The 21228-nt window shown below is 57.0% G+C and overlaps 1 protein-coding gene across 1 annotated transcript; it reads right to left on the bottom strand.

Annotated features, from left to right (window-relative positions):
* Nucleotides 1-1829: 1829 nt before the first annotated feature.
* ARPC1B (actin related protein 2/3 complex subunit 1B) lies at nucleotides 1830-15218 on the bottom strand. The gene is made up of 10 exons (XM_060649481.3): nucleotides 15101-15218; nucleotides 8200-8276; nucleotides 7348-7452; nucleotides 6688-6910; nucleotides 5623-5730; nucleotides 4452-4658; nucleotides 4281-4356; nucleotides 3181-3386; nucleotides 2368-2458; nucleotides 1830-2155 (listed from the first exon to the last, which is right to left on the bottom strand). The coding sequence occupies exons 2-10, from the start codon at nucleotides 8261-8263 to the stop codon at nucleotides 2117-2119; spliced, it is 1119 nt and encodes a 372-aa protein (XP_060505464.1). The 5' UTR covers nucleotides 8264-8276; nucleotides 15101-15218; the 3' UTR covers nucleotides 1830-2116.
* Nucleotides 15219-21228: the final 6010 nt, after the last annotated feature.

Raw genomic sequence — 21228 nt, 5'->3', positions numbered from 1 at the left:
CCTTGAAGAGGTAACTTCTTTCTCTGGCATTCAGTATGCTCTTAAAATGGGAATAACAAAGCCTTCCTCCCAAGGTGGGGACACAGTGACTCTTGGGTGTTAGGATTCTCCCAGTTGTGTCCTCCACCACTCACCCAGGTCACCCCAGCTGCTCCCTGTCCCTCCTCCCCTGCATCCTCTTGGTCCTCAGGGCCTGTGCTGTTCCCACATCATCTCACACCCACACAACAGCAGCAACCTCAGATCTCTGCCCAGTTCTAGTGGCCTGATTCCCCAGGATGTGAGGGGCCTCCAGAAGCTGGTCTCTGGGGACCTTCCCAGCCTTACCCACCCATCTCATCCCTGTCCTGCGCCCTATCAGTCCTCTGACTCCTAGAAGGGTCAAACCCTTGCCCCCAGCCCTTGCATGTTATTACTTGCCTGGAAACTTCCCTCAGCCCCAACCCTTCCTTTTCTTTCTCTGCCACCTTCTCCCCCTACAAAAAACACTGGGTTGTCATCATCTACCTCCCCCACCAGACTATGAGCTTCTTGTCTCCTCCACTGTCCTCAGCATCCAGTAGGACATGGCACAGAGCACAGAAGAAGGCCCAGCAAGCCCAGCCAGTGGTCCTGGTGTCCACTGGTGATGTGCACATCACAGAACAGGGTCCAGATCCCCTCCTTCCCTGATGGGACTTCCCACCTGCCACAGGAGCCTTGACCACCCTTTGAGGAGCCAGTCCTACCCTACAGTGTCATAATGCCTTTAAATCCTTCTTGGTAGAAGCAAATGACTGAGCTTATCAGGGTTTTTTTTTAGTGTTTGTTTTGTGAGAAAGAGCACTTGAGCAGGGGTGGGGCAGAGAGAGAGAGAGGAAGAGAAAGAATCACTAGCACGCTCTACGCTGTCAGAAATGAAGAGTCTGACGCTTAACTGAGCCACCCAGGCACCCCAAGCCTGTCAGCTTTAAGCCAAGACTTGTCTGTAATGAGGGCAGACGGTTGATACTGTGAAGCCTCTGCTTGAGGCCTCGGTGGCCAAACAAGAGCCTGTTTGCCGTTCATCTTTCTCTAAGAGTAAGGGGGGGCCTGTTCCTCGGGGTCTCGGAACAACACTGATACCCTGGGGCCATGTTTCCAGCCCCGAGCTGAGCTGTAGAAAAACGTATGCGAATATCTCCCTAGCCTTCCGGTGCCTGACAACAGTTGAGTCAGGACCAGAAGCTCACTTTGCAGAGGGCTGGTACTGGCTGGGTGGACCTTGGCACTGCATTTCATAGACAATAAGAGGAGTTGTGTGGCCCGTCTCATTGTGATTTAAAGAAGGATCTGTGGGCCTCTTGCGACTGAGGCGGCTCTCTTGAGGGACGGGCCTAGAACAGTTTGAGAGAAGGCATCTTGAGGTACCATTTTTATGCAAATGTAAGGGGGAGTTCACAGTTCTGATCTGTTGATGTAAATCATGTTACCCAACTAGACTAAGAAAAAACCGTGAATAGGACACTAAGAAGCACACGTTAAATAGGCGCTCTGAGTGAAACAGGAATGGGGGAAAAACTGTCTCAGGAAATCATGTGCATGTATCAAAAATCAACTGCCAGCATCGAGTAGAGAAATACTTTCCCATTAAAGCCCAGAACCAGCTAAAATGTGCAACCACTGGTCTGGGAATCAGGCTACTGAATGATGGGACGGACACCTGCTTCTGGCAGACCCCTGGCTGGACCGCAGGGAAAGGAACCATTTAGGGGAAGGCCCTTGGGTTTAAAGATCAATTTTGCTGACAAGGAAAAATAAGCTACCTGAGCCCTTGTGAAAATGAACTCCTCCCAGACACAGAGACCAGGTCTGTGATTGCTTTTTTATTCCCTCCATGTTTTTGAAGCAGTTCATGACCAGCACCGTGCTTTGGGAACATTTGTTTTTCACACTAAATGAAAGCATTTCTTTAAGAAAAAGGCACGTGTTCCTTCAATAGGTAAGAAAAGCTTCCCACCCCGTCCCTCCCCTCTGGATGGAGCAGTCCCCATGGGGACCCAAACTGGTACCCTAGAAACGTTCAGCAAAGCAACCCTTAGCCTCCCTGACCCCCTCCCCCCAGCAGTTGAGATGAGGGCAACATATTTCTCACAGGTCATTTGATCTTGAGGTCCTTCAAGGCTGATTCCAAGCTCTGGAAGGAGACAAGCAGGACAGGCTAGTTCTCAGTGGTCCTGCCACACCCCACCCGCAGGGACCTTACCCTCCCCCGTCCCAGCCCTAAAGGGAGGTGCTGGAGAGGGTGTCCCTCATCACCCTTCGTCCCAAAGGAGTGCCCTTCTGTAAGAATGAAGGGGGCTCTCCAGTGGGGAGGGGGAGGAAGGGGCACGGTGGGACAGGCCTCACCTTCACGTCCCAGATGCTCATGCCGCCATCCATGCCCGTGGTGCAGAACTGGGAGCACTTGGCCTTTCCTCCGGTGAGCACCGAGATCTGGCTGCAAAGAAGACGAGGGCTTGATGGGTCCCAGCCTGTGGCCACACTGGACTCCAGCCTGCCTGCCCTCCAGGAGCTCCCACCCTTCTGGGGCAGCGGCTTGCAGAGAGCCCCGGGGGTGGGCTGTGAGGGGTCACAGAGAACGGGGTTCATGAGTCTGCTTTGAGGAGGAGCAGGCGTGTTCATAGAGCCGAGGGAAGCCTAGGCGAGTGGAACGGGATGTGCAAAGGCCTGGGCAGGGCCTGCGTCACACGTGTGTGGGGAGTGTGCAGCGTGGCAGGACTGTAACTGGACGGGGAAAAACCAAAACGCAGGGCTGGGAAGATATGCAGGGCTAGTTCTGACAAGCCCTGAAAGGGGACATGAGTTTAGTCTGAAAAGGACACCGGACCTGGTGGCTACTGGAGGGTTTAAGCGGCCACACTTCTCTCTGGTTTGCTGTGGAGTGGACACCTGTGGCTGGCAGGATTTGGGAGCTGTGGACTGTCTCTCGCTCCCCTCATTCCTCAAGGAGGCACAGCCTCGGGGCCGGTCACACTCTGGCCATCCCAGAGCTTCTACAACGGTCCCCACACAGCCACGTTCCAAAAGCGAGGGGCACGCTGACTGCTGTGTCCCCACCTGATGCTAGTTTTGTGCAACCGACAGGTCGCCCTGCTCCCTAAATCAGGGCCCTCACCTTGACCCTGCTGGGAGGAGAGTCCGGGTCGGCCCCACCCTCACCTCACACTGTTCTTGTGCAGCGAGTCCAGGCCCGAGCCTGCGGCCGCACCGCCCTCTGAGCTCGCCTTCTTGTCCAGGTTCTGGAAGCGCTCGCGGGCCGTCAAGCCACGCTGCGAGCTTTGCTTGGGCACATCCAGCCGCCCACCGAAGCTTAGCGTCCCCGTGGCGCTGTCGTAGGTAAACAGCACCGGGAAACAGTCGTGGCCCTGCAACAGTCGTGAGGGTGCCATTGGAGCGCTGGCTGAGGGCTGGCACGGTGCCCCCAATCTAAGCACGGGGATCCAAGGCTGGAGGCAAGACATGACACCTATAGGGGCTGGGCGGCGGGGGCCTCTGGTGGAGCCAGCGGGAAGCCAGTGCCAGCTCAGACACACAGCCGGCTGGACGGACCCCAGGTATAGAACAGGGACGGATGGTGGGGGCTAGCATCTAGGGGTGGCCCCTCCCCCAACAAGGCCAGTGGACAGTTGAGAAAGCTTGTCTGGGACACCCCTGGAAACCTAGGGACTTTCTGCCCAAGCGGTCACACCCACTTTGGGAGACACCCCACAGCTGGGCGCTTCTGTTAGGCAAAGCAGGCCCAATCCCCCGCCCCCGCCCCCGCCCCGGGACCATAGTATATTTGCTGAGGGCTGAAAGGGGACTTGACAGATAGGTGGACAGAAGGAAGGAGGGAGGGCAGTGCGCTTCTGGATGTGTGGCTGGACCATGTGGCCGCCACTGAGTTAGGTGTGACCCTGTAATTTCCACTGGCCCATGAGATGTAAGCAGAAACCTCAGGGTCCAGGGCGTGATTCTCCACTTCCTTATTCTTCCTCCAAGGTGGGGGGGGGGGGGGGGTGAGTGTTTTGGAGACAAAGCGTCCACCTGCACAGAGCAGGGCCCCTCACAACGCCCACACTGTGTTACGTCATAGCAACTGGGGTGCTGTTACTGCGGTGTAACCGACCCATTCTGACCGCAGATTGATGGCTGGCTGGAGCTGGGTGGGAGTAAGGAAGGAGGGAAAGAAGGTTGGGGTGGGGGGTGGGCAGTGGAGGGCTGCCTGGCCATCTCTGGGAGACCTTTTCTAACTAGCACCGCTCCCCTCCCTGCCTCACCGCTGCCACCAGACTGTTCTCAGTGATGAAGGTCAGGGCCAGCAGCGGCAGCGTTTCAGAGGCCAGAGTTGCCACGCTGAGAGAGAGAGAGAGAGAGAGAGAGAGGTCAGCCACTCCGTCCCCACCTGCTCTGTGCCTCCATTGCCCCCCACTCCCCTGGCCTGTACTCACGCCATTTTCTTGTCGGCATCGGCCAGGCACACAGTGCTGTCGTGGCTGACCCAGGCCACGCGGCTGCCACTGGCTGAAAAGCAGACGCCATGCACCCAGCCACAGCTACTGCTGGACTCAAACATGAGCTCCCCAAATGGCATCTTGGAGCCCCACGGGGTGGGTGCGGGACGTTCCTCTACCTCCTTGATGTAGGCTGAGAAGATCCTGCCAGGAGAGACCAAAAGAAAAAAAACTCAGGAGACCGGGGGTCCGGGAGGGACTGACCAGGGACTCCCTGTCCCAAAGTGGCCTGCTGAGGTCAGTGCCCAGCTAGAGGCTGGTGGATACCACAGCCAGCTTTTCACGCCCCACATCTTCACGCTTGGACGAGTCTGGCCTCAGTGCCCTCCTGTGCAAGGGAGTGAGTCCCGGCTTTGCGTCCTGTAACTCCCAGGGCCCTTGGGCCCTCATCTGAGGACTGACCACGCACGGCTGACACGGTCCCCAGGGGGTGTCCTGGTCCCCATCACGCTGGCCCCTACACTTCACAGCCAGCCCCGTGGATGCCCCTCCTCCCTGCCCTGCTTTCCCAGGGCCAACACAGGGGTCCGCCTGACAGGTCAAGGTGCCAGCAAACCAGCTCCCCACCCACCAACGGAGCCTCATCAGGACGTTCTGTGCGTGTCGGGGGCCTCCAAAGGGGCCTCCGGTGCCTGCTGCAGCCTTGTTTCCCAGGCGCCCAGGCCATCTGCCTGGAGCTGGGAGCCAGAGGCCTCGGGAGACTCGGGGGCGCTGGGCCCAGAAGTGAAAAACCGCCAGGAGCAACCAGAGGCTCCATTCCAGGCCCGAGATAACGGGGCATGGGTTTGTCTAAGCTGCTCGTTGTCCTCCAGATGGAAGACAAGGAAACCGAGGGAGGGGGACTCTAACGAAGCCGAAGAGGAGGGCCCAGGAAAGACTCCTTGCTGACACGGAGAGGCAGCAAGGGATGCATCCTGCCAAGACTCTACAAGGGCTGGAGACGGGGCCCAGCGACGACCCTTCTCGAAAAGCAAAACCTCTCAGATGCCGGGCTGAGGCCCCGGGTGAGCCTGCCTGCCAGCAGAACTGGTCTGGGTCACGGGGTGCAGGGCTCCCTCCACCCTCCACTCCTAGTTCCTGTGCTGACATCCAGACCCTGCCCGCTCACCGGCACTTGAAGTCACAGGAGCCTGCGGCCAGGAGCACGTTGTTGGGGTGCCAGTCCAGGCTGAGGACCGTGGAGCGGATGGGCTTCTTGATGTGCTTGCACACCCACCTGGACAGATGGATCGAAGGGGGTCGGGACGGGCGAGCTCAGCACGCATGGCCTCTGTGCCCCAGGGACTCCACGTTCCCATGGGGCTCCACAGACCCTCTACCCCCAACCCCCCTGACAAGGTCCCAGGAGGGAGGGGCCTGGGTGCTGCCAGCCCACCAGCCTGCCAGGGCCCAGATCAGGCCAGTGATGTGCCAAGTGGCCTCCAGGGTGGGCCCTCTATCCCGGGTTTCCTTTAAACCCCATGACAACCCAGGGGACCTGCGTGGCTCAGTCGCTTAAGCGTCCAACTTCAGCTCAGGTCACGATCTCGAGGCCCATGGGTTCGAGCCCTACAACGGGCTGCATGCTGACAGCTCAGAGCCTGGAGCCCGCTTCGGATTCTGTGCCTCCCTCTCTCTGCCCCTCCCCGACTTGTGCTGTGTCCCTCTCTCAAAAATAAACGTTAAAAATAATAATAAACTGCATGACAACCCGGGGGGCAGGCTCAGTGAGGAGTCACAGCAGCCCAGCTGGCCAGGGTGCAATGTGATCTCAGGTGTCCCAGACTCCAGCTTCTCCTCTGCCCTCAGGGACCTAGGGGAAGATACTACAACGCGGCCCTGGAACATGACAGGCTGGACATCCTGGGCGAGTGACCACCTCAGGGCCTTCCTTTGCTCATCTGTAAAGTGGGGACAACAGATGTCCAGTCCAGGGGGCTGTCGGGGAGTCCATGCCAGCATGCATGCAGGGCTTTCCGCAAGGCCCTCCGAGCAGTCGTGGTGTGGTCTGTGCCCTCATCAACGGGACGGCTGTGGAAGTGCCCCTCGCCTACGAGGCTCTACTCTGCCAGGGTCACATGAACAGTGACCTGGCACGCCACCCAGTGCTTCCTGGGACACCAGCCCCACCGCCTTTTAGTCTGCAGCCCCCAGGGTTCCTCCCAACCCACTCCCAACCCTCCCAGGCACCCACCAGTCATTTTCCTGCTCAAAATAGCAGATGGAGATGACACGGGAACCACTCCCCACAGCGAACTTGTTCTCGTTGGGGGCCCAGCGCACACAGCGAGCAGCCCGGTTGATCCGCAGGATGACCAGCGTGGGCTTCCACGTGCGGCCCTTCAGCGTCCACACGTAGGCGTTGCGGTCTGTGCCGCAGGTCACAATCCGGTTACTCTCGGGGGCCCAGTCGATGCCTGTGGGGCAGGGAGGAAACGCGGCTGAAGTCCTCCAGCAGAGGTGGCTCTACAGCGCTGGTGGAGGAGGGGATTAAGGGACACAATCTGGAGGAAAGCTGCTCCAAGGGATACTACCAGAACTTCTTGAGAGTGTTACAGCTCTCCAAAATATCTCCAAACATGCCGGAAAGCCAAGAGACAGAAGAGAAACGGGTCCTTGGTGACTCTGAGCTGAGCTGCTGGATCAAACCTTTCCTGAAGCCCAGAAACCTGAGTTTTTCAGTAATAAGGGGCAACATGATCCCTTTTAACTTAAGCCAGTTTGAATCAGAGTTGTATTGCTTGCAACCCAAACTAGCCTAACCTAACACACTGATTGGGAGGATGGCCCTGGCTGGCCCTGCCCCATCCCCCTGCTTCCTTCCAGGAGAGTGATCCCAGTCGGTCTGACGCACCTGTCACCTGTCCATTGTGCTCCTTGAGCTCGTGCACCTTGACCCACTTGGCCCCGCTCTTCTCATAGATGTGTACCTCGTGGTTGTTGGGGCAGATGGCAATCTCTGCGGGAGGGGAGGGGAGGGGAGGGGAGGGGAGGGGAGGGGAGTGAGGAGGCATGCGTGCCCAAGTTCCCCCCCACCCATTCCCTCATGACTCCCTTCTACCAGGAACACCCTTCGCAGGCCATCTGGGCAATACCTCGCTCTTCACTGCCTTGGCAGGGGGTTCCCTGAAACACCTTGTGACCCCTCCCTGGGGACTAGCCACCCTTGACCTGTACCCGCTACCCCCAGGCACCCCCACAGCAGTCTCATGACCTCTGGGAATTCTCCCTTCCCCCTGCTACTGCCCTCTGCTCCCCAGCTCCAGCCCTGGGCTCCTTGCTGCTCCTGACAATGCCAGGCTCTCCTGCCTCAGGGCCTTGGCATGGCTGGCTCTTTCGCCGTCTCTGTGTCTCTGTGCACATGTCCCTTCCTCCTGGCCACCTTTTCTAAACCAGCGCCTCTGCCTCCCATGCTTTCCCCTCCTGCATGTTTTTCTTCACTGTTCATGTCACTACCTGCCACTGCGGGCTGTCTTCACCTCTCACCCCCAGCCTGGGAGCCCGAGCAGCACCTGCAGCAGGTGCGGGGCTGTGCTGTCACCACCCTGCGGTGCCCACTTGCCTGCTGCCCCCCCGCCCCAAGCTCATTCATCCCCTCTTACACACTCAGGACCAGAAATGAGGAGGGGAACAGCCGGCCCCCAGAGCCCACAGGCTAGGGGGCTCCCGCCCCTCCTCTGCCAGCCCACAGGCAGCGGGTACTCACGGGTGCGGTCCTTGTTCCAGGCGTGACAGCTGATGGGCTCCACGAGGAAGCTGTGGTAAGCCATGACTGCTCAGCTCCTGTGCCCGAGAGGAAGGGACCCCAAGTCAGCCCTGTGTCTGATCCCAGACCGGGCTCCCAGCCGACCCCGTGGGCAGGCAGCAGGGGCTGGCCTTCCAATGCCACTTCCTTCCCGTGGGTATGGTGTGTTGACCTGTGCCTTGTCGGTGCTCACCACCTGCACCTGGGTTTCCTCACAGGTAGAGTGCCCCCCCACCCCCCCGGAAGGATGGGGTGGGGACGCAAGGCAGGTGGTGCCCAGCACGCAGCAGGCCTTCCACACCCAGAGCTTGGCTTTCAGGAGATGGGGGGGGGGGGGGGGGAGGTGGAGGCAGGTCTGCCCTTTCTCACCCAGAAATCCTTTCAAGGGGAGGAGGGGTGGGGCGGGATGGCCCAGAGTGGGTGGCTGGGCTGTGGGGATGAAGGCAGGTACAGAGGGCAGCTGGGTACACCCCCAGAACTGGGCCCAGCACTGATGGCACCTCCCACCTTGATAGGGCCTGCCGCTGAGCTTCAGAGGAGCCCGCTGAGCCTGCAGCTGGGTGGGGTACACACAGGCAGTCCTTTCGCCCCCACCCCTTCCCGCACAGCCCTGCCCACCCCTGTTCCATTTGGCAAAGCCCTGCTCACCCTCTCTGAACCTCAATGTCCACATCTGCAAAATGGGAACAGGAATCCTGCCCCCGGAGGTGTTAAGAGGGTAAAATAAGATGATATGCCATAGCAGGTGTTCATGAAATGGCAGCTCCCGCGTGGTAACACCCAGCCATGGTCCACCCACTAGGGGTCTGTCTCCCCTGCTGGACCCGCGGCTGATCCTGGGGCACACGGGGCCTCAGGCCTTTGCACTGGCGGTTCCCTCCACCTCCTAAGCTCCATCCCTGGGGGCCTGCGTGGGGAGCCCTCATCGCTGCCCTGTTTAAGTCTGCACCCCAACACCACCTTCTGGCGAGGCCCTCTCTGACTGCTGATTTGAAACCGCGACCACCTTCCCCTACCTCAGCACTCCCTCTTCCAGACTGAACTTTCTCCACAAAGAATCCTCGTGGAACATTCGTTACACTGGACTCACTCCCTTCACCCGTTCTCTGTCCCAGCTGGGACGGAACGAGCTTGATGGGGACAGACATTTTCCACTTGTCTTGTTCACAATTCTTTCCCTGTTTTGCTTGGCACATAATAGGTGCTCGGTAAGTATGTGAGGAACACGATTGTTTACTCTCACTCGTGTCCAGAAGAGTAAGTTTTTTATTTAAAAAATTAAAACGGGGCACCTGGATGCCTCAGTCAGTTAAGCATCTGACTTCGGCTCAGGTCATGATCTCACAACCATGAGTTCGAGCCCTGTGTTGGGCTCTGTGCTGGCAGTTTGGAGCCTGGAGCCTGCTTCAGATTCTGTGTCTCCCTCTCTCTCTGCCCCTCACCTACTCGCGCTCTCAGTCTGTCTCTCAAAAATAAATAAACATTACAACAATTTTTTTAATTAAAAAATGGGTGCCTGGCCGGCTCAATTGATTAAGCGTCCAGCTCTTGGATTTCAGCTCAGGTCATGATCTCATGGCTCGTGGGTTCAAGCCTCACATCAGGCTCTGCACTGACAGCATGGAGCCTGCTTGGGATTCTCTCTCTGCCCCTCCCCTGCTTGCATGCGCTCTCTCTCAAAATAAATAAACAGTAAAAAAAAATTTTTTTTAAACACTACCACCCAACATTTCCTGAATGCTCCTTACTTGCCAGCTCTAAACAGTCCAGGTATTTTTTTTTTTTTTTAATACCAGTATAATTAACACACAATGTTAGTTTCAGGTGTAAAATATAGTGACTCAACCATTCTGTGAATCACTCGGCACTCAGCAAGGTGAGTTTTACGGTTGGTCCCCTTCACCTACTTCATATCCCTCCCGGACCCCAGGCGCTCTCGACTTTTGTGCTCAGATGCCACAGCCCCAGATGACAGATGTAGAGGCCGAGGTCCAACAAGCGGAAGCTACCTGCCCAGTCACACAGGTGTCTGGTGTCACCAGGAACTTGGCTGCCTCCCCCACCAGACCGGCAGCTCTTGTGTCCCAGGGACTGGGCTGAAGAAAGGCTTCTCCCCAGCTCTGGGCCTGAGCCCTGAAAACCCAGGAACCTAGCGGGCACCTAGCCGGCCCCTCACAAGATGGGCCACCTGTTCGGGCGGAGCTTACCCAGGTGGCAGGCCAGGAGGCCCTGCTGGAAGGCACAGCACTGAGCTCGGGCTCAGGCACAGGAGAAGGACGAGCTGCATGTAGCCCACCGTCCAGCTGAGAAATCCGGGGCTCAGTGACCAGCTGGCCCGAGGTGGCACCACGCATCCTGCCGGGCCCGGCTTCCTGACCCCCCCAGCGACTCTTGCCCAGCCCAGATGCAACACCTGTTTTCATTTATTGCAGGAAGCTCTGGAAGGTTCTGGGGCAGCCCAGATCACACAGACACACAGGCATGTACAGGGCAGAGACATGCCTGGAGCGGGGCACCAGGCGGGTCCCCAGTCAGCACTGCGGAGAGAGTGGACACACCTGCAGCCGCTCCAGCCACACACGCTCATGCGTGCTCAGCCCTGCACACACACACACACACACACACACACACACACACGCACACTGCATCCATGTGCTCACGCGTGTCCAGACACACACACACACACACAAACACACACAAAAGCACACTGCTCCCACCATGGCTACTTCCCCAGCCTCTCCTTATAAAGCCTCTTTGTGGAAGGCAAAGGCCCCGGAAGTGGCTCTTTGGGGGGGCCCCCAGCTCGGGTCAGCAGGCCTGATGGGGATTTCCCCTGGCACTTCCGGAGCCTCGGGGCTGGGTCAGCTCTGGCATCCAGCTTGGCTGGGGCACTTCATCGCTGTCCACACCACAGATGACAAGACTAAGAAGTGGGAGCTCCAGGCCTACCGGAACACTATACTGTGCTCATCTGCCCACCCCCATTTCCCACGGTCACCAGTGGGGCCGAGATCAGGCAGAGGCCCACCTCCACACCCCAGCTGGGCTCTCGTGGCCTTGGAACTCCAGCTGAGGCCAACCACCCCCTACCCCTTCAGCCCCCCGGTGGCCCAGGAGGAAGCCCTGTGGCTACAGCCCTGGGGGGGTGGGGGTGGTCTCTGGGTCCTAGACTTGAGCCTGCACCTCATTAGCACAACACAACTTCCCAGCTCCAGCTGTCCCAGACTGTGTGGCCGGGGGTCTCCGCTCCTTGCAGGGTCTTGCTAAGAGTGGCTAGACACATGGGCCAGGCTGTAGAAAGCCCATCTAGCGAGGTGCTCCAGAGTCCCAGGCTGTGAAGATGGAGAGGCTGGGTCTGCTGAGACAGCAGCTTCCATAACTAGTGAATAACGCAGCCAAGAGGACCTGGGGAGCCCTGACCTGGGGAGCCCTGACCGTTGTTTCCTGAGACCCAAAGGTTCTCAAGTGGGAGAGGAAGGGGCTGATAAAGATGGCTACAGGCACAGTGGGACAGGCAGGGGCGGGAGGTTCAGACCACATCTATCAGCCAATCACACTTTAGCATGAATTCATTCAGAAATACTCGTAGTACACTGAATCAACACCTTAAAGGGGGTAGAGGGTAGGGAAGGGGATGGGAGAGAAGGTGCATTTTCTCCTTTTCATCACTTTTTTGTAACTTCTGCAAAGCAACTAAAGCCAGCAGGGCCTCAGCAATGACTCCCAACCCCCACGTTTCAAATGAGGAAGTGGCCATCCAGAGGGGGGAGTAGGTATCTGGCCACTGTGGCCTTGGGGGCTGTATCCTCCTAGAGGAGAATCACTGGATTGTTCCCTGTGGTCAGAAGCAGTGAAGCAGCCTTCACACCAGGCCACCCTGCCGCGGGGAGCTTGGGCTGCATTACTCCCAGGAAAACCTCCACAGGGGTTGGGGGAGGGGGGCACCCACTCCCAGCCAGCCACCCTGAGGAAAATGCAACTAGGGCTACTTGGCCCAAGTGGGTGGACAAGGTGGTGCTTCAGCAGTGGCTCCTGGTAGAGACCAAGGCAGGCTGGGGCCATGGTCTCCGGAACACCCACCCACTTGTCACTGCAGTCCTGTGAGCCAGCACCATGGGCCCATTTAACTGTTGGGGACAGAGAGAGGAAGGAGCCCAGAGGTCCGTGTGCAGGACTCTGGCTCTGATTAACCCAGAAACAGAGGCTGGGGGAGTGTGGGCCAGACCCTGAGTCTCCCCCGGCTGGCTCCCCTCCGCCAGCCTGAAACCAGGATCTCCGTGTTCCCAAAAGCACTTCCCCTGCGTCCTTCCAGCACACCGTGAATGCGCAGTATGAATGGACTGGAGATCCCCCAGGGCTAGGGGTGGGAGAGCACAGGGAAGAGGGGTGAGGACTGGGAGCGGGGAGTTGGGTCTCCAAAGTAGGGTGTGGGTCTCCCTGCACGGGGTTCCAGAGACGCACTGGGGTAGGGACGTAAGCTCCATAGGGGCGGGGTATGTGTTTGTTCACCGATGTATCCAGCATCAGTTAGAGTACCTGGCACATAGTAGGTGCTCAGTAAATATCTCTTGAATGTGACTGAATGAATCCCATCCTTTTCTTCAGGAGATAGGTTATAAGGAATGAATATGCTTCATTATTTCAGTGACATATGTGTGCAATTTATAAGTATTTACCGGGGAGTACGTGCTCAGGTGTTTTTTTTTCCTGATTAGGGCCAACAATCAAGAAAGCTTGGAAACCTGAAATCAAGAAGGTCCTCTCTGAGGATGTGGGAAGAACTCAGCTCCTCTCCAAAGCAAAGCAAGGCAGGTAAAGCCTTGGGCCAGGCTGCCTTCCTTACTACAGTGCCGGGGTCAAATTCTGACTCTCTCCATGGATACTCTCAGTTTATACTTCCTTCACCTCTGTATCAGAAAAGCCTGGGGCTGAACAAGGCGTTGGCAGTAGGTTTCTTACTGCTTCAGCTTCTCTGAATCCAGAGAATGGTTCAGCCGCATTCGAGGCTAAACCAGGCAGGAGCTGTCTGGAGCAGGATCTTGGCCCTACAGGCACTCAGGGAAGTCCCCACCCAGCTCAGACGCTCCAGGGAGCCGCGAGCAAGCCATTTTGCACACGTGCTAAGCAGTTACTCAGCTTCCTGTTGTGTATGGAACAGCCCTTGCCACCCCAAACAGACCAGACGGCCTCTCCTCCCCAACTCTGCTCCTGAGGTCTTACAAACCAGGCAAAAATCAAGAAGCATAAATGAAAACAATCATAGAAAGGCACCATAAATCTTGATGAAACAACCCAAACAGAAACAAAATCCAAAAACACATAAAACTCAATGTGGGCAGGGTTGTGGAGAAATGCTCATTTGTTGCTAAATTGTTCAACCTTTCTGAGGGGCAGCAACTGTAGGAACAAAGAACAGGAACAGGAACTGAAAAATAACACTTCGCTGGCATAAATTCATTTTGGTGCTAAGCAAATAGCCACTGGCTTTTTTTTTTTTTTTTTTAAAGCAAACATGTCCATAATAACCCCCTTTAGAATGGTAGAAGGGGTGGAAAAACCCAAAGACTACAAATATGGAACGACTTGTGACACTAACATGTTAGGATACCATTTAACTATTTGAAAAGACCTATGTGGATTACGCACAAAGACACACGTAAACTAACTTTCCTGGCATCTTTAAGTGCCCAGTATTTACCCAAGACTTTGACGTACATTCTCTTTTACTTCCTAAAACAAGCCTGAGAAGTTCTTTTGATGTTTGTTTTTCTAAACCTTCATTTTGTACAGGAGGAAACAGACTCAGACAAAAGCCACGATTTGCTCGAAGCCACGCAGCTCCTCAACGTCAGTTTGGGATTCTGACCCCAAATCTCGGAGGTTGGCATCATCTGGACACTGATAAGTGTGGGCAGGCCTTATCCTGGCAGTGGCAACAATAAATAAGAGAATCCTCACCCTGTGTGTGCCTGGCACGTTGCCAAGTGCCTTCTACACGTTATCCCATGTAAGCCTCACAACTTGAAAGGCCCCCATTTTACAGATGGGGAAGGTTGCGGCCCAGAGAAGTTAGGCGGCTTGCTGAGATCATGGGGCAGGGAAGGAATCTGGCACCCTCACCCGGGTCCCTGAGGCCTCACGGGGAATGCGCGCGCTTAACCACTGGGCGGCATTGCCAGCCCCGCGCGGGGAGTCTGGGGCCAGCCTGGAAGAACCCCGGGGAGCGCCTCCGGCTCCGTCCCCGTGCTCGGCGGGCTCCGGGGCTTCCTGCCAGTCTTCACAGTGTTACAGTCACCGCCCTGGACGGCCTGTCTGCCCTCCCCGCCGCCGGCGAAGGAGGGGCCGCTCGGTCCCGCATTCGGGACCCCCCCCCCCCGTACGGATCGCGGACCCGGCCCCAGGGGCCGGGGAGGTGGCCCGGGGGGGAGGGCGGGGAGGGAGGGAGGGACAAGGTGGGCGGGGGCGCCAGCTCATTTCCCGGCCGGAGCAACCCGGAAGGCTGGAGGATGGAGGGGAAGTGACTGGGCGTGGGGCCCTCGCGGCCCGAAATAACGGGGGACACCGACCTCGGGGCAGAGTCAGGGAGGGGCGGCCGGGGCAGGGGGGACGGGGCGCAGGAGGAACGGGGAGCCGGGGCCGCCCCGAGGGCGCCTGGGGCAGGGAGCCCTGCATTTCCCTCACCCGGAGGAGAACACCATCCGCTGGTCCCCTCACCTCCAGGCGACCCCACACACCTGGAGAGGCCCCCTCCCCGCGCCCCCACACCTGCGGTCGCCCCGTAACCCTCCCCACCCGCGTGCAACTCCCCGTCCCCTCTCCTCCGAGCGCCCTCTCCCCTCCCGACGGCCCCCAGCCCGCTCACCTCGGGGCGCCCCGGCCGCGGACTCTGGGCAGTCGACGCGCCGAACCGGCTCTGGGCCCCGCGCCGCGCCGCAGCCACTTCCTCGTGGGCGGGGGGCGGGGCCTCCCGGCCTCAGCCCCGCGGGGACGGGGGCGGCGACCAGGGTGGCGGCCGAGAGATCCCAGGCCCCGCCCACCCATCCGGGGTGGGGGCCGCACCGAGCCGGGGCGCCCTGAAATCGTCCGCGACCGCCCCTCACTACTTTATGCGTGGGGAAACTGAGGCTCGGAGAGAGGCGCACAGCCCGAGCAGCAGCAGGGCGGGAAGCCGGGAGCTGGGCGGGGAGCGCACGTCCCCACCGCCGCGAGAGCGTCCTCTCCATCCTTCCTCTGTGAGCCGATGCCCACAGGGCGCAAAAAGTGCAAGCCCGGAAGCGGGTGTAGTCGGAAGCGAGGCCCTCCCCGCGCTCTCGGCAAAATGCGCCCCCGGGCGGGGGTGCGGGTCGGCCTCTCGCAGAGACCGTGGCTGGCCCAGCTGGGTCCCTCAGCGGAGTTCTTGCCCTTGGAGTCCGCTGCAGCCCTCCTCTCGCCCCTAAGTTACCTGGTGGCCTCGCAGCCACCTGAATTTGGGTTTGGGGCTAAGGGGTCCCCAGGGGTTTTTCCATCCCTAGCCTCTGCCTCATCGGTGCAGATGTGGCCCGGTGGCTGCGCAGATGCGGGAGACCCCGGTGAAAACCTTGTTGCGCCCTCGCAGTCGGTCAGGCCCCTCCCTCGGGGCCCTCTCTCCCAGTGCCAGGCAGGCGGCGGGCGGCAGATGGGGTGCGGGGTCTTCCGGGTCCCCGGAGGTCTGGGGGCTTTAACGCATGCCGTTCTTTCCGCCTAGAACGTTTTTCCCGCCCTGTCCCCCCCTGGCCAACTCCGGTTTGTCCTGCAGGACGTGTCTCTTAGGCCACTGTGTCCACAGCCCGCTCCCCATCAGGGGTGTCCGCTCTCCACTGGACTCCCAGCTCCTGTACACCGAACTCTGCCCTCTGCCGGGCCGTTGGGAGGACTCCATGGATCCAAACACGGAGCACTTCCTGCCGTGAGCGCGTGGAGCTCAGCAAACTCCAGAGGTTTGTAGGACCCGCAGCCCCCGGCTCCGAGGAGACACTGAGGGGCTGTTACCAGCCCTCCCGTCTGGCTGTGGCCAATCCCAGAGATGGCTTCGGTCTGCACAGATAAAAAGCTTCAGATGGTCTGTAGCGGCACCCCCTTCTTGTGGGGACAAGAGCAGCTTAAGAGCACCGAGGCAACATCTGTTCCATCCCTGGCTTCTAGATGCCCAGGGAACGACCCCAGGTGGGGCTGACCCCCATCTCCGTCACCCGCCTGAGTGCTCTAACCCGGTCGGGCTCCGGCTGTCCCCTGTCCTGAGCTCATGACCTAAGACTGGCGGGGGCAAAGCAAGGCCCGCAGCTTTGGAGTATGGAGGAGGGAAAGGAAGGCCCTTCCGGGTGAGCCGCGTGAGCCTGAACCTGAAAGTGGAGCAGCCGCAAGGGAAGATGACGACACAGGTAGAGCTCAGGTGGAGAAAATCCCAGAGAGATGGTCAGCCTCTGACTGGTCAGCTTGAGCCCAACCTGCTTCCAGAGGTTTCGGACAGGTGAGCCAAGGAATCAATTTTACTATTTAAGCTGGTTTCCATCGAGACTTTGTTACCGGTTGCTGAAAGCATCCTGACAAATGTGAACACCTGAGGACTCTCTCCTCCTGTGTAAACTGAGCTTGTCCACTTAGTGGGAGCAGAAACCGGGGCGCCTGGGTGGCACAGTCGTTTAAACGTCCAGCTCGGGGATTTGTTCAGGGTGTGATCTCACGGCTCAGGAGTTCGGGCTCTGCGCTGACAGTGAGGAGCCTGCTTGGGATTCTCTCCCTCTCTGCCCCTCCCGCTGTCTCAAAATTGCAGGAGTTAATGATTGCAACAGGTTAACTTGTTGTTAACGCCAACAAGTGGCGTTAGAAAATGGAGTTTCAGGTAAATGCTGCTTCTTGCTGTGCCTCAGTCTCTGCATCTGTGAAGAGGCTGACATCGTGATAAGTGCTGCAACCCCCTCACAGGCCTGCAGCCACTGTGGGAAGACCCGACCACACCACACACTGGAAAGCCATGGGAGGGGTTATGTGAAACCGCTCCCTTCTGGGATCAAAGTTGTTCAAGCCTTAAGTGAGGTTCTCCTGAGCGAGGGGGACCTGGGGCGGAAGGCTTCACTCAGAGTTCTAAGAACACCTCACAGAGCTTGTTTCTTGCTGGAAACTGCGTGCCCCGTCCCCCGGGACCCTGGGGTGAAGACGCTGCACTCCTTCTCAGGTTTCCAAGAACTGCAGCTTGGAGGAAGGCAGTCATCCCCAGGTCCTCGAGGTTCCTTCCGGCTTTCTGTTCCACCTCCTTGCTGCCTCCTGGTCACAAGAGGGCAGCCAAGCTCCAGGCGTCTGGACTCCGGAAGTGGTGGGCTGGCCCAGGCAGCGGGGAGACCAGGGAGGAAGACCTGTCCCAGAAGCACCCAGTCTGAGCTCCTAATCTTAGCATGTGCCCACCCCCAATTGGGGACCACGGGTCTCTGTCCCTGAGATCAAAGGACTGCCACCCGATCCCCATGAGGAGGAACCGGAGAAACCCTTGTGTCTTCTTTCTCAGCCTAGGAGGACAGATGTCCACCACGCAGAGGCCCAGAACACGCTTAGCATTCCACGTGCCAGGACCCCGATGGGGGCAGCACCTGTTGAACACGCCCTGCCAAGTCACGTGGTTTTGTATCGGTTCAGCTGGAAACTCCAACAAAACCCCACAAGGTACAAGTTGGAAAGGTCCCCTCCCGTCACTTTCAGTGACCTGACCCCGCCCCTGAGCTTGGTCACTAGGCATCTGCACTCCCGGCCCAAGCCCAGCAGGGGGCGTGCTTAGCGGTTACCACCAGGGCTCTGGCCAGCTCGCCGGTGTTCCAATGTGGGCCGTCACAACCCTCTCTGGCCTGGCTTTGTCACCTTTCAATGTTCCATAGGGGCACCTGGGTGGCTCAGTGGGTTAAGCGTCCAACTCTCGATTTTGGCTCAGGTCACGATCCCACGGCTGTGACACTGAGCCCCACGTTGGACTCCATGCTTTGAGCAGAGATTCTTGGGATTCTCTCTGCTCCTCCCCCCACTCACACTCTCTCGAAATAAACAAGTAAACATTAAAAATAAATAAATACAATGTGGCTATACCAGTTCCAACCTTACAGGGTTGCTATGAGTAGTTAATGCCTATTGACTTCTTGTGCTGGTGCCTGGTCCAGGATTCTCACCGTAGTGCAGCAAAGGTGTGGCTACAGCACCCTTCCTGGGACCCTGAGGGGACGGACATTACGGTGGTGCCTTTCAAACTTTTTTTTTTTAGCTTATTTTTTGAGAGAGAGAGAGAACATGTGCAAGTGGGGGAAGGACAGAGAGAGGGGGAGAGAGACAATCCCTAGCAGGTTCCACACAGTCAGCACAGAGCCCGACGTGGGGCTCAAACACACGAACCGTGAGATCATGCCCTGAACCCGAAATCAAGAGTCAGAAACTTAACCGACTGAGCCACCCAGGTGCCCCTCGAATTTTTTCTGATCACGACCCACAGTGATATATATACTGTGACCTAGTACACGTCCCCACGTATATCTGAAACCTAGGTATCGTGACACACGCAAAATATTTTCTCTGGGTTCAATTTTTCAAATGCCAGTCGTGACCTACTAAATTGATTTTTACAAGCCATTGATGGGCTCTGACCCTCAATTTGAAACACTGCTCTAGACCATACTTCCTTCCTTTTTCTGAACTGACCTCGTCTATTAGTTTCCTGTCACTGCAGGAGCAACCTGCCACAAATAGGGCGGCTGAAGACAACGCAAACATGTTCTCTTACGTTTCTGGAGGTCAGAGTCTCCCGTCTCAGCAGGCAGCGTGGCGTTCCTTCCAGAAGCTCCAGGGGAGACCTGGTTTCCTGGTCTTTGCCAGCTTCCAGAGGCTGCGGGCGTTCCTTGGCTCCGTGGCCCAGCGGCTCTCTAACCTGTGGCCACATCTCTGACTCACCTGCCTGCCTCCCTCTCATAAGGATCCCTGGGATACCGGGCCCAGCTGGATAATCCAGGATCCTCTTCCTGACTTGAGCTCTTAATTATATCTGCAAAGTTCACAAGTTCCAGGGATTAGGACATGGACATCTTGGTGGGGGGGGGGGCATTATTCCACCTACTGCACCCGGTTTCTAATTATACATGCATAAACAAGCAACCTAACCTCATAATTTATATACTGATCTACACGGGACTTGAGTCCACGTGGGGTCGCTCGTGCCTCAGCCACACTGCAGGCACCTGGGGAAACCCTGGCCCTTCACACCATTGCCTCCAGAGTGGGGCACACATGGCTTCGGGGCCAAACTGAAGAGTCATGCCTAAGCAATTAACCTGGGTTCTGAGGCAGACTTCGGATTTTCTCAGAATACTCTGCAAATAACTTAAATTTTTCTTCAGGTAGCAAGAGCCTTCATATGTCGTTCCCATTCTACCCCACTGTTAATAAGGGTCTGTGGGGCTATTATGGCGTCAGTGCAAAGCCTAAAAGCAAACCTCAGCTTTACTAACAGGAATTACCAATTCCTGTTTTTACTGCCATTTTACAGGTGAGGAGACTGAGGCTCAGAGAGGTTAACTGTATTGCTCAGGGTCACACAACTTGGCAGAATTATAACCTGCCATCAGAGCCCAAAGGCTTGAATCAAAGGGCTTTGGCAGTCACCCAGAGGCTCTCCAGATGGGTAATAATTGTGGCCCCAGGCATGGCCTGAGTCTCGGAGCTCGTGAGAGGAAGAGGGGTGCATAGTATATAGCCCCCAGCACTGCAGGGCTGTGGGTTTCTGGCTGTCCTCACTCGGATGGGCCTTCCTCCCCGGGGGAGACATGGCCCAAGTTATAAAAAAACAAACAAACAAAAAAAAACCCCACTCTGGCTAAATCACTGGAGGCAAAGTTAGAAATGTTTCTCCGTTGCTGTTGTTTCTCTCGCGGAATACGCTATTTCTCTAAAAACCTCTGGGCCTGTTGGCCAAACCATGTGATTTAATTAAACTAAAAGACTTTTTAGCTAATTCCTGTTTAGGGGCTACTTCTGTCTCTCCTCTGGGACAACAGCCTGTGCACTGGTGCAAACACATTTATACAAGCGGTTCCTGCCACCAGCGGTCCAGAGAGGAGGCCACAGCAAATACCTCCGCCGCAGAGATCCCCTCCTAGAGGGGAGTATCGTTCCCAGGAGTCGCCGAAGGGCAAAATTACTCAAGAGGGTATCATGATGTCCTCTGAGAAGCATGGTTACCAGTGTCCTAAAACTAGAGCTGTCTTCAAGTCACTGGGAGGCAAGAGGGAAGGCTTGGGAGGCAAGGTGACCAAAGTAACGCCATTTTGGTTTTAGGTTGACCCTTAACCTAAAAGTCAGCAGATCATAGTCAAAATATATGACTCATGGAAGACTGCAAGACTCCACTCCTGGCAGTAAAAGCCACAAAGCTAAACATTCTTTTTTTTTTTTTTTTTAATTTATTTGAGAGAGAGTATGTGCATGTGCGGGGAAGAGGAAAAAGAATTCCAAGCAGGCTCCTTACTGTCCGTGCAGTTTAATGCGGGGATCGATCTCACAAACCATGAGATCATGACTGGAGCTGGACACTTAACTGACTGAACCACCCAGGAGGCCTTTTTATTTTGAGAGAGAGGGAGCTTGTGTGTGCGCACGCATGCATGGCAGAGAGAGGGAGAGAGAATCCCAAGTAGGCTCCACGCTGTCAGCGCAGAGCCTGACATGGGGCTCGATCTCACAAACTGTGAGATCATGACCTGAGCCGAAATCAGGTGTTGGACGCTTAACTGATTGGGCCTCCCTGGACATTGCTAAAAACTGCTCCCTGTGGGTAATTCTGCAACCCTAAGACAATGGAAAAACTACCCAATGTAAAGGATAACCCCAAGGTTAAAGAGCATCAGCCTTTTTCTGTACAATTAGCTAATTTTTAAAACCTTATAAAACCTTTTGTTAGGGGCACCTGGGTGACTCAGTCGGTTGAGCATCTGACTCTTGACTTCCACT

This window comes from Panthera onca, chromosome E3 (assembly GCF_046562875.1).
Source record: "Panthera onca isolate mPanOnc1 chromosome E3, mPanOnc1 haplotype 2, whole genome shotgun sequence".
NCBI lineage: Eukaryota > Metazoa > Chordata > Mammalia > Carnivora > Felidae > Panthera > Panthera onca.
This window is presented reverse-complemented; position numbering and strand designations above follow the sequence as displayed.

Excerpts from the sequence above, each read along its gene's own strand:
- ARPC1B (XM_060649481.3), bottom strand. The coding sequence starts at position 8,263 with ATGGCTTACCACAGCTTCCTCGTGGAGCCCATCAGCTGTCACGCCTGG. Across the intron at positions 4,659-5,622 it reads TCCTGTGACTTCAAGTGCCG|GATCTTCTCAGCCTACATCA; the intron begins GTGAGCGGGCAG and ends CTCTCCTGGCAG. Across the intron at positions 4,357-4,451 it reads GATGCCGACAAGAAAATGGC|CGTGGCAACTCTGGCCTCTG; the intron begins GTGAGTACAGGC and ends TCTCTCTCTCAG.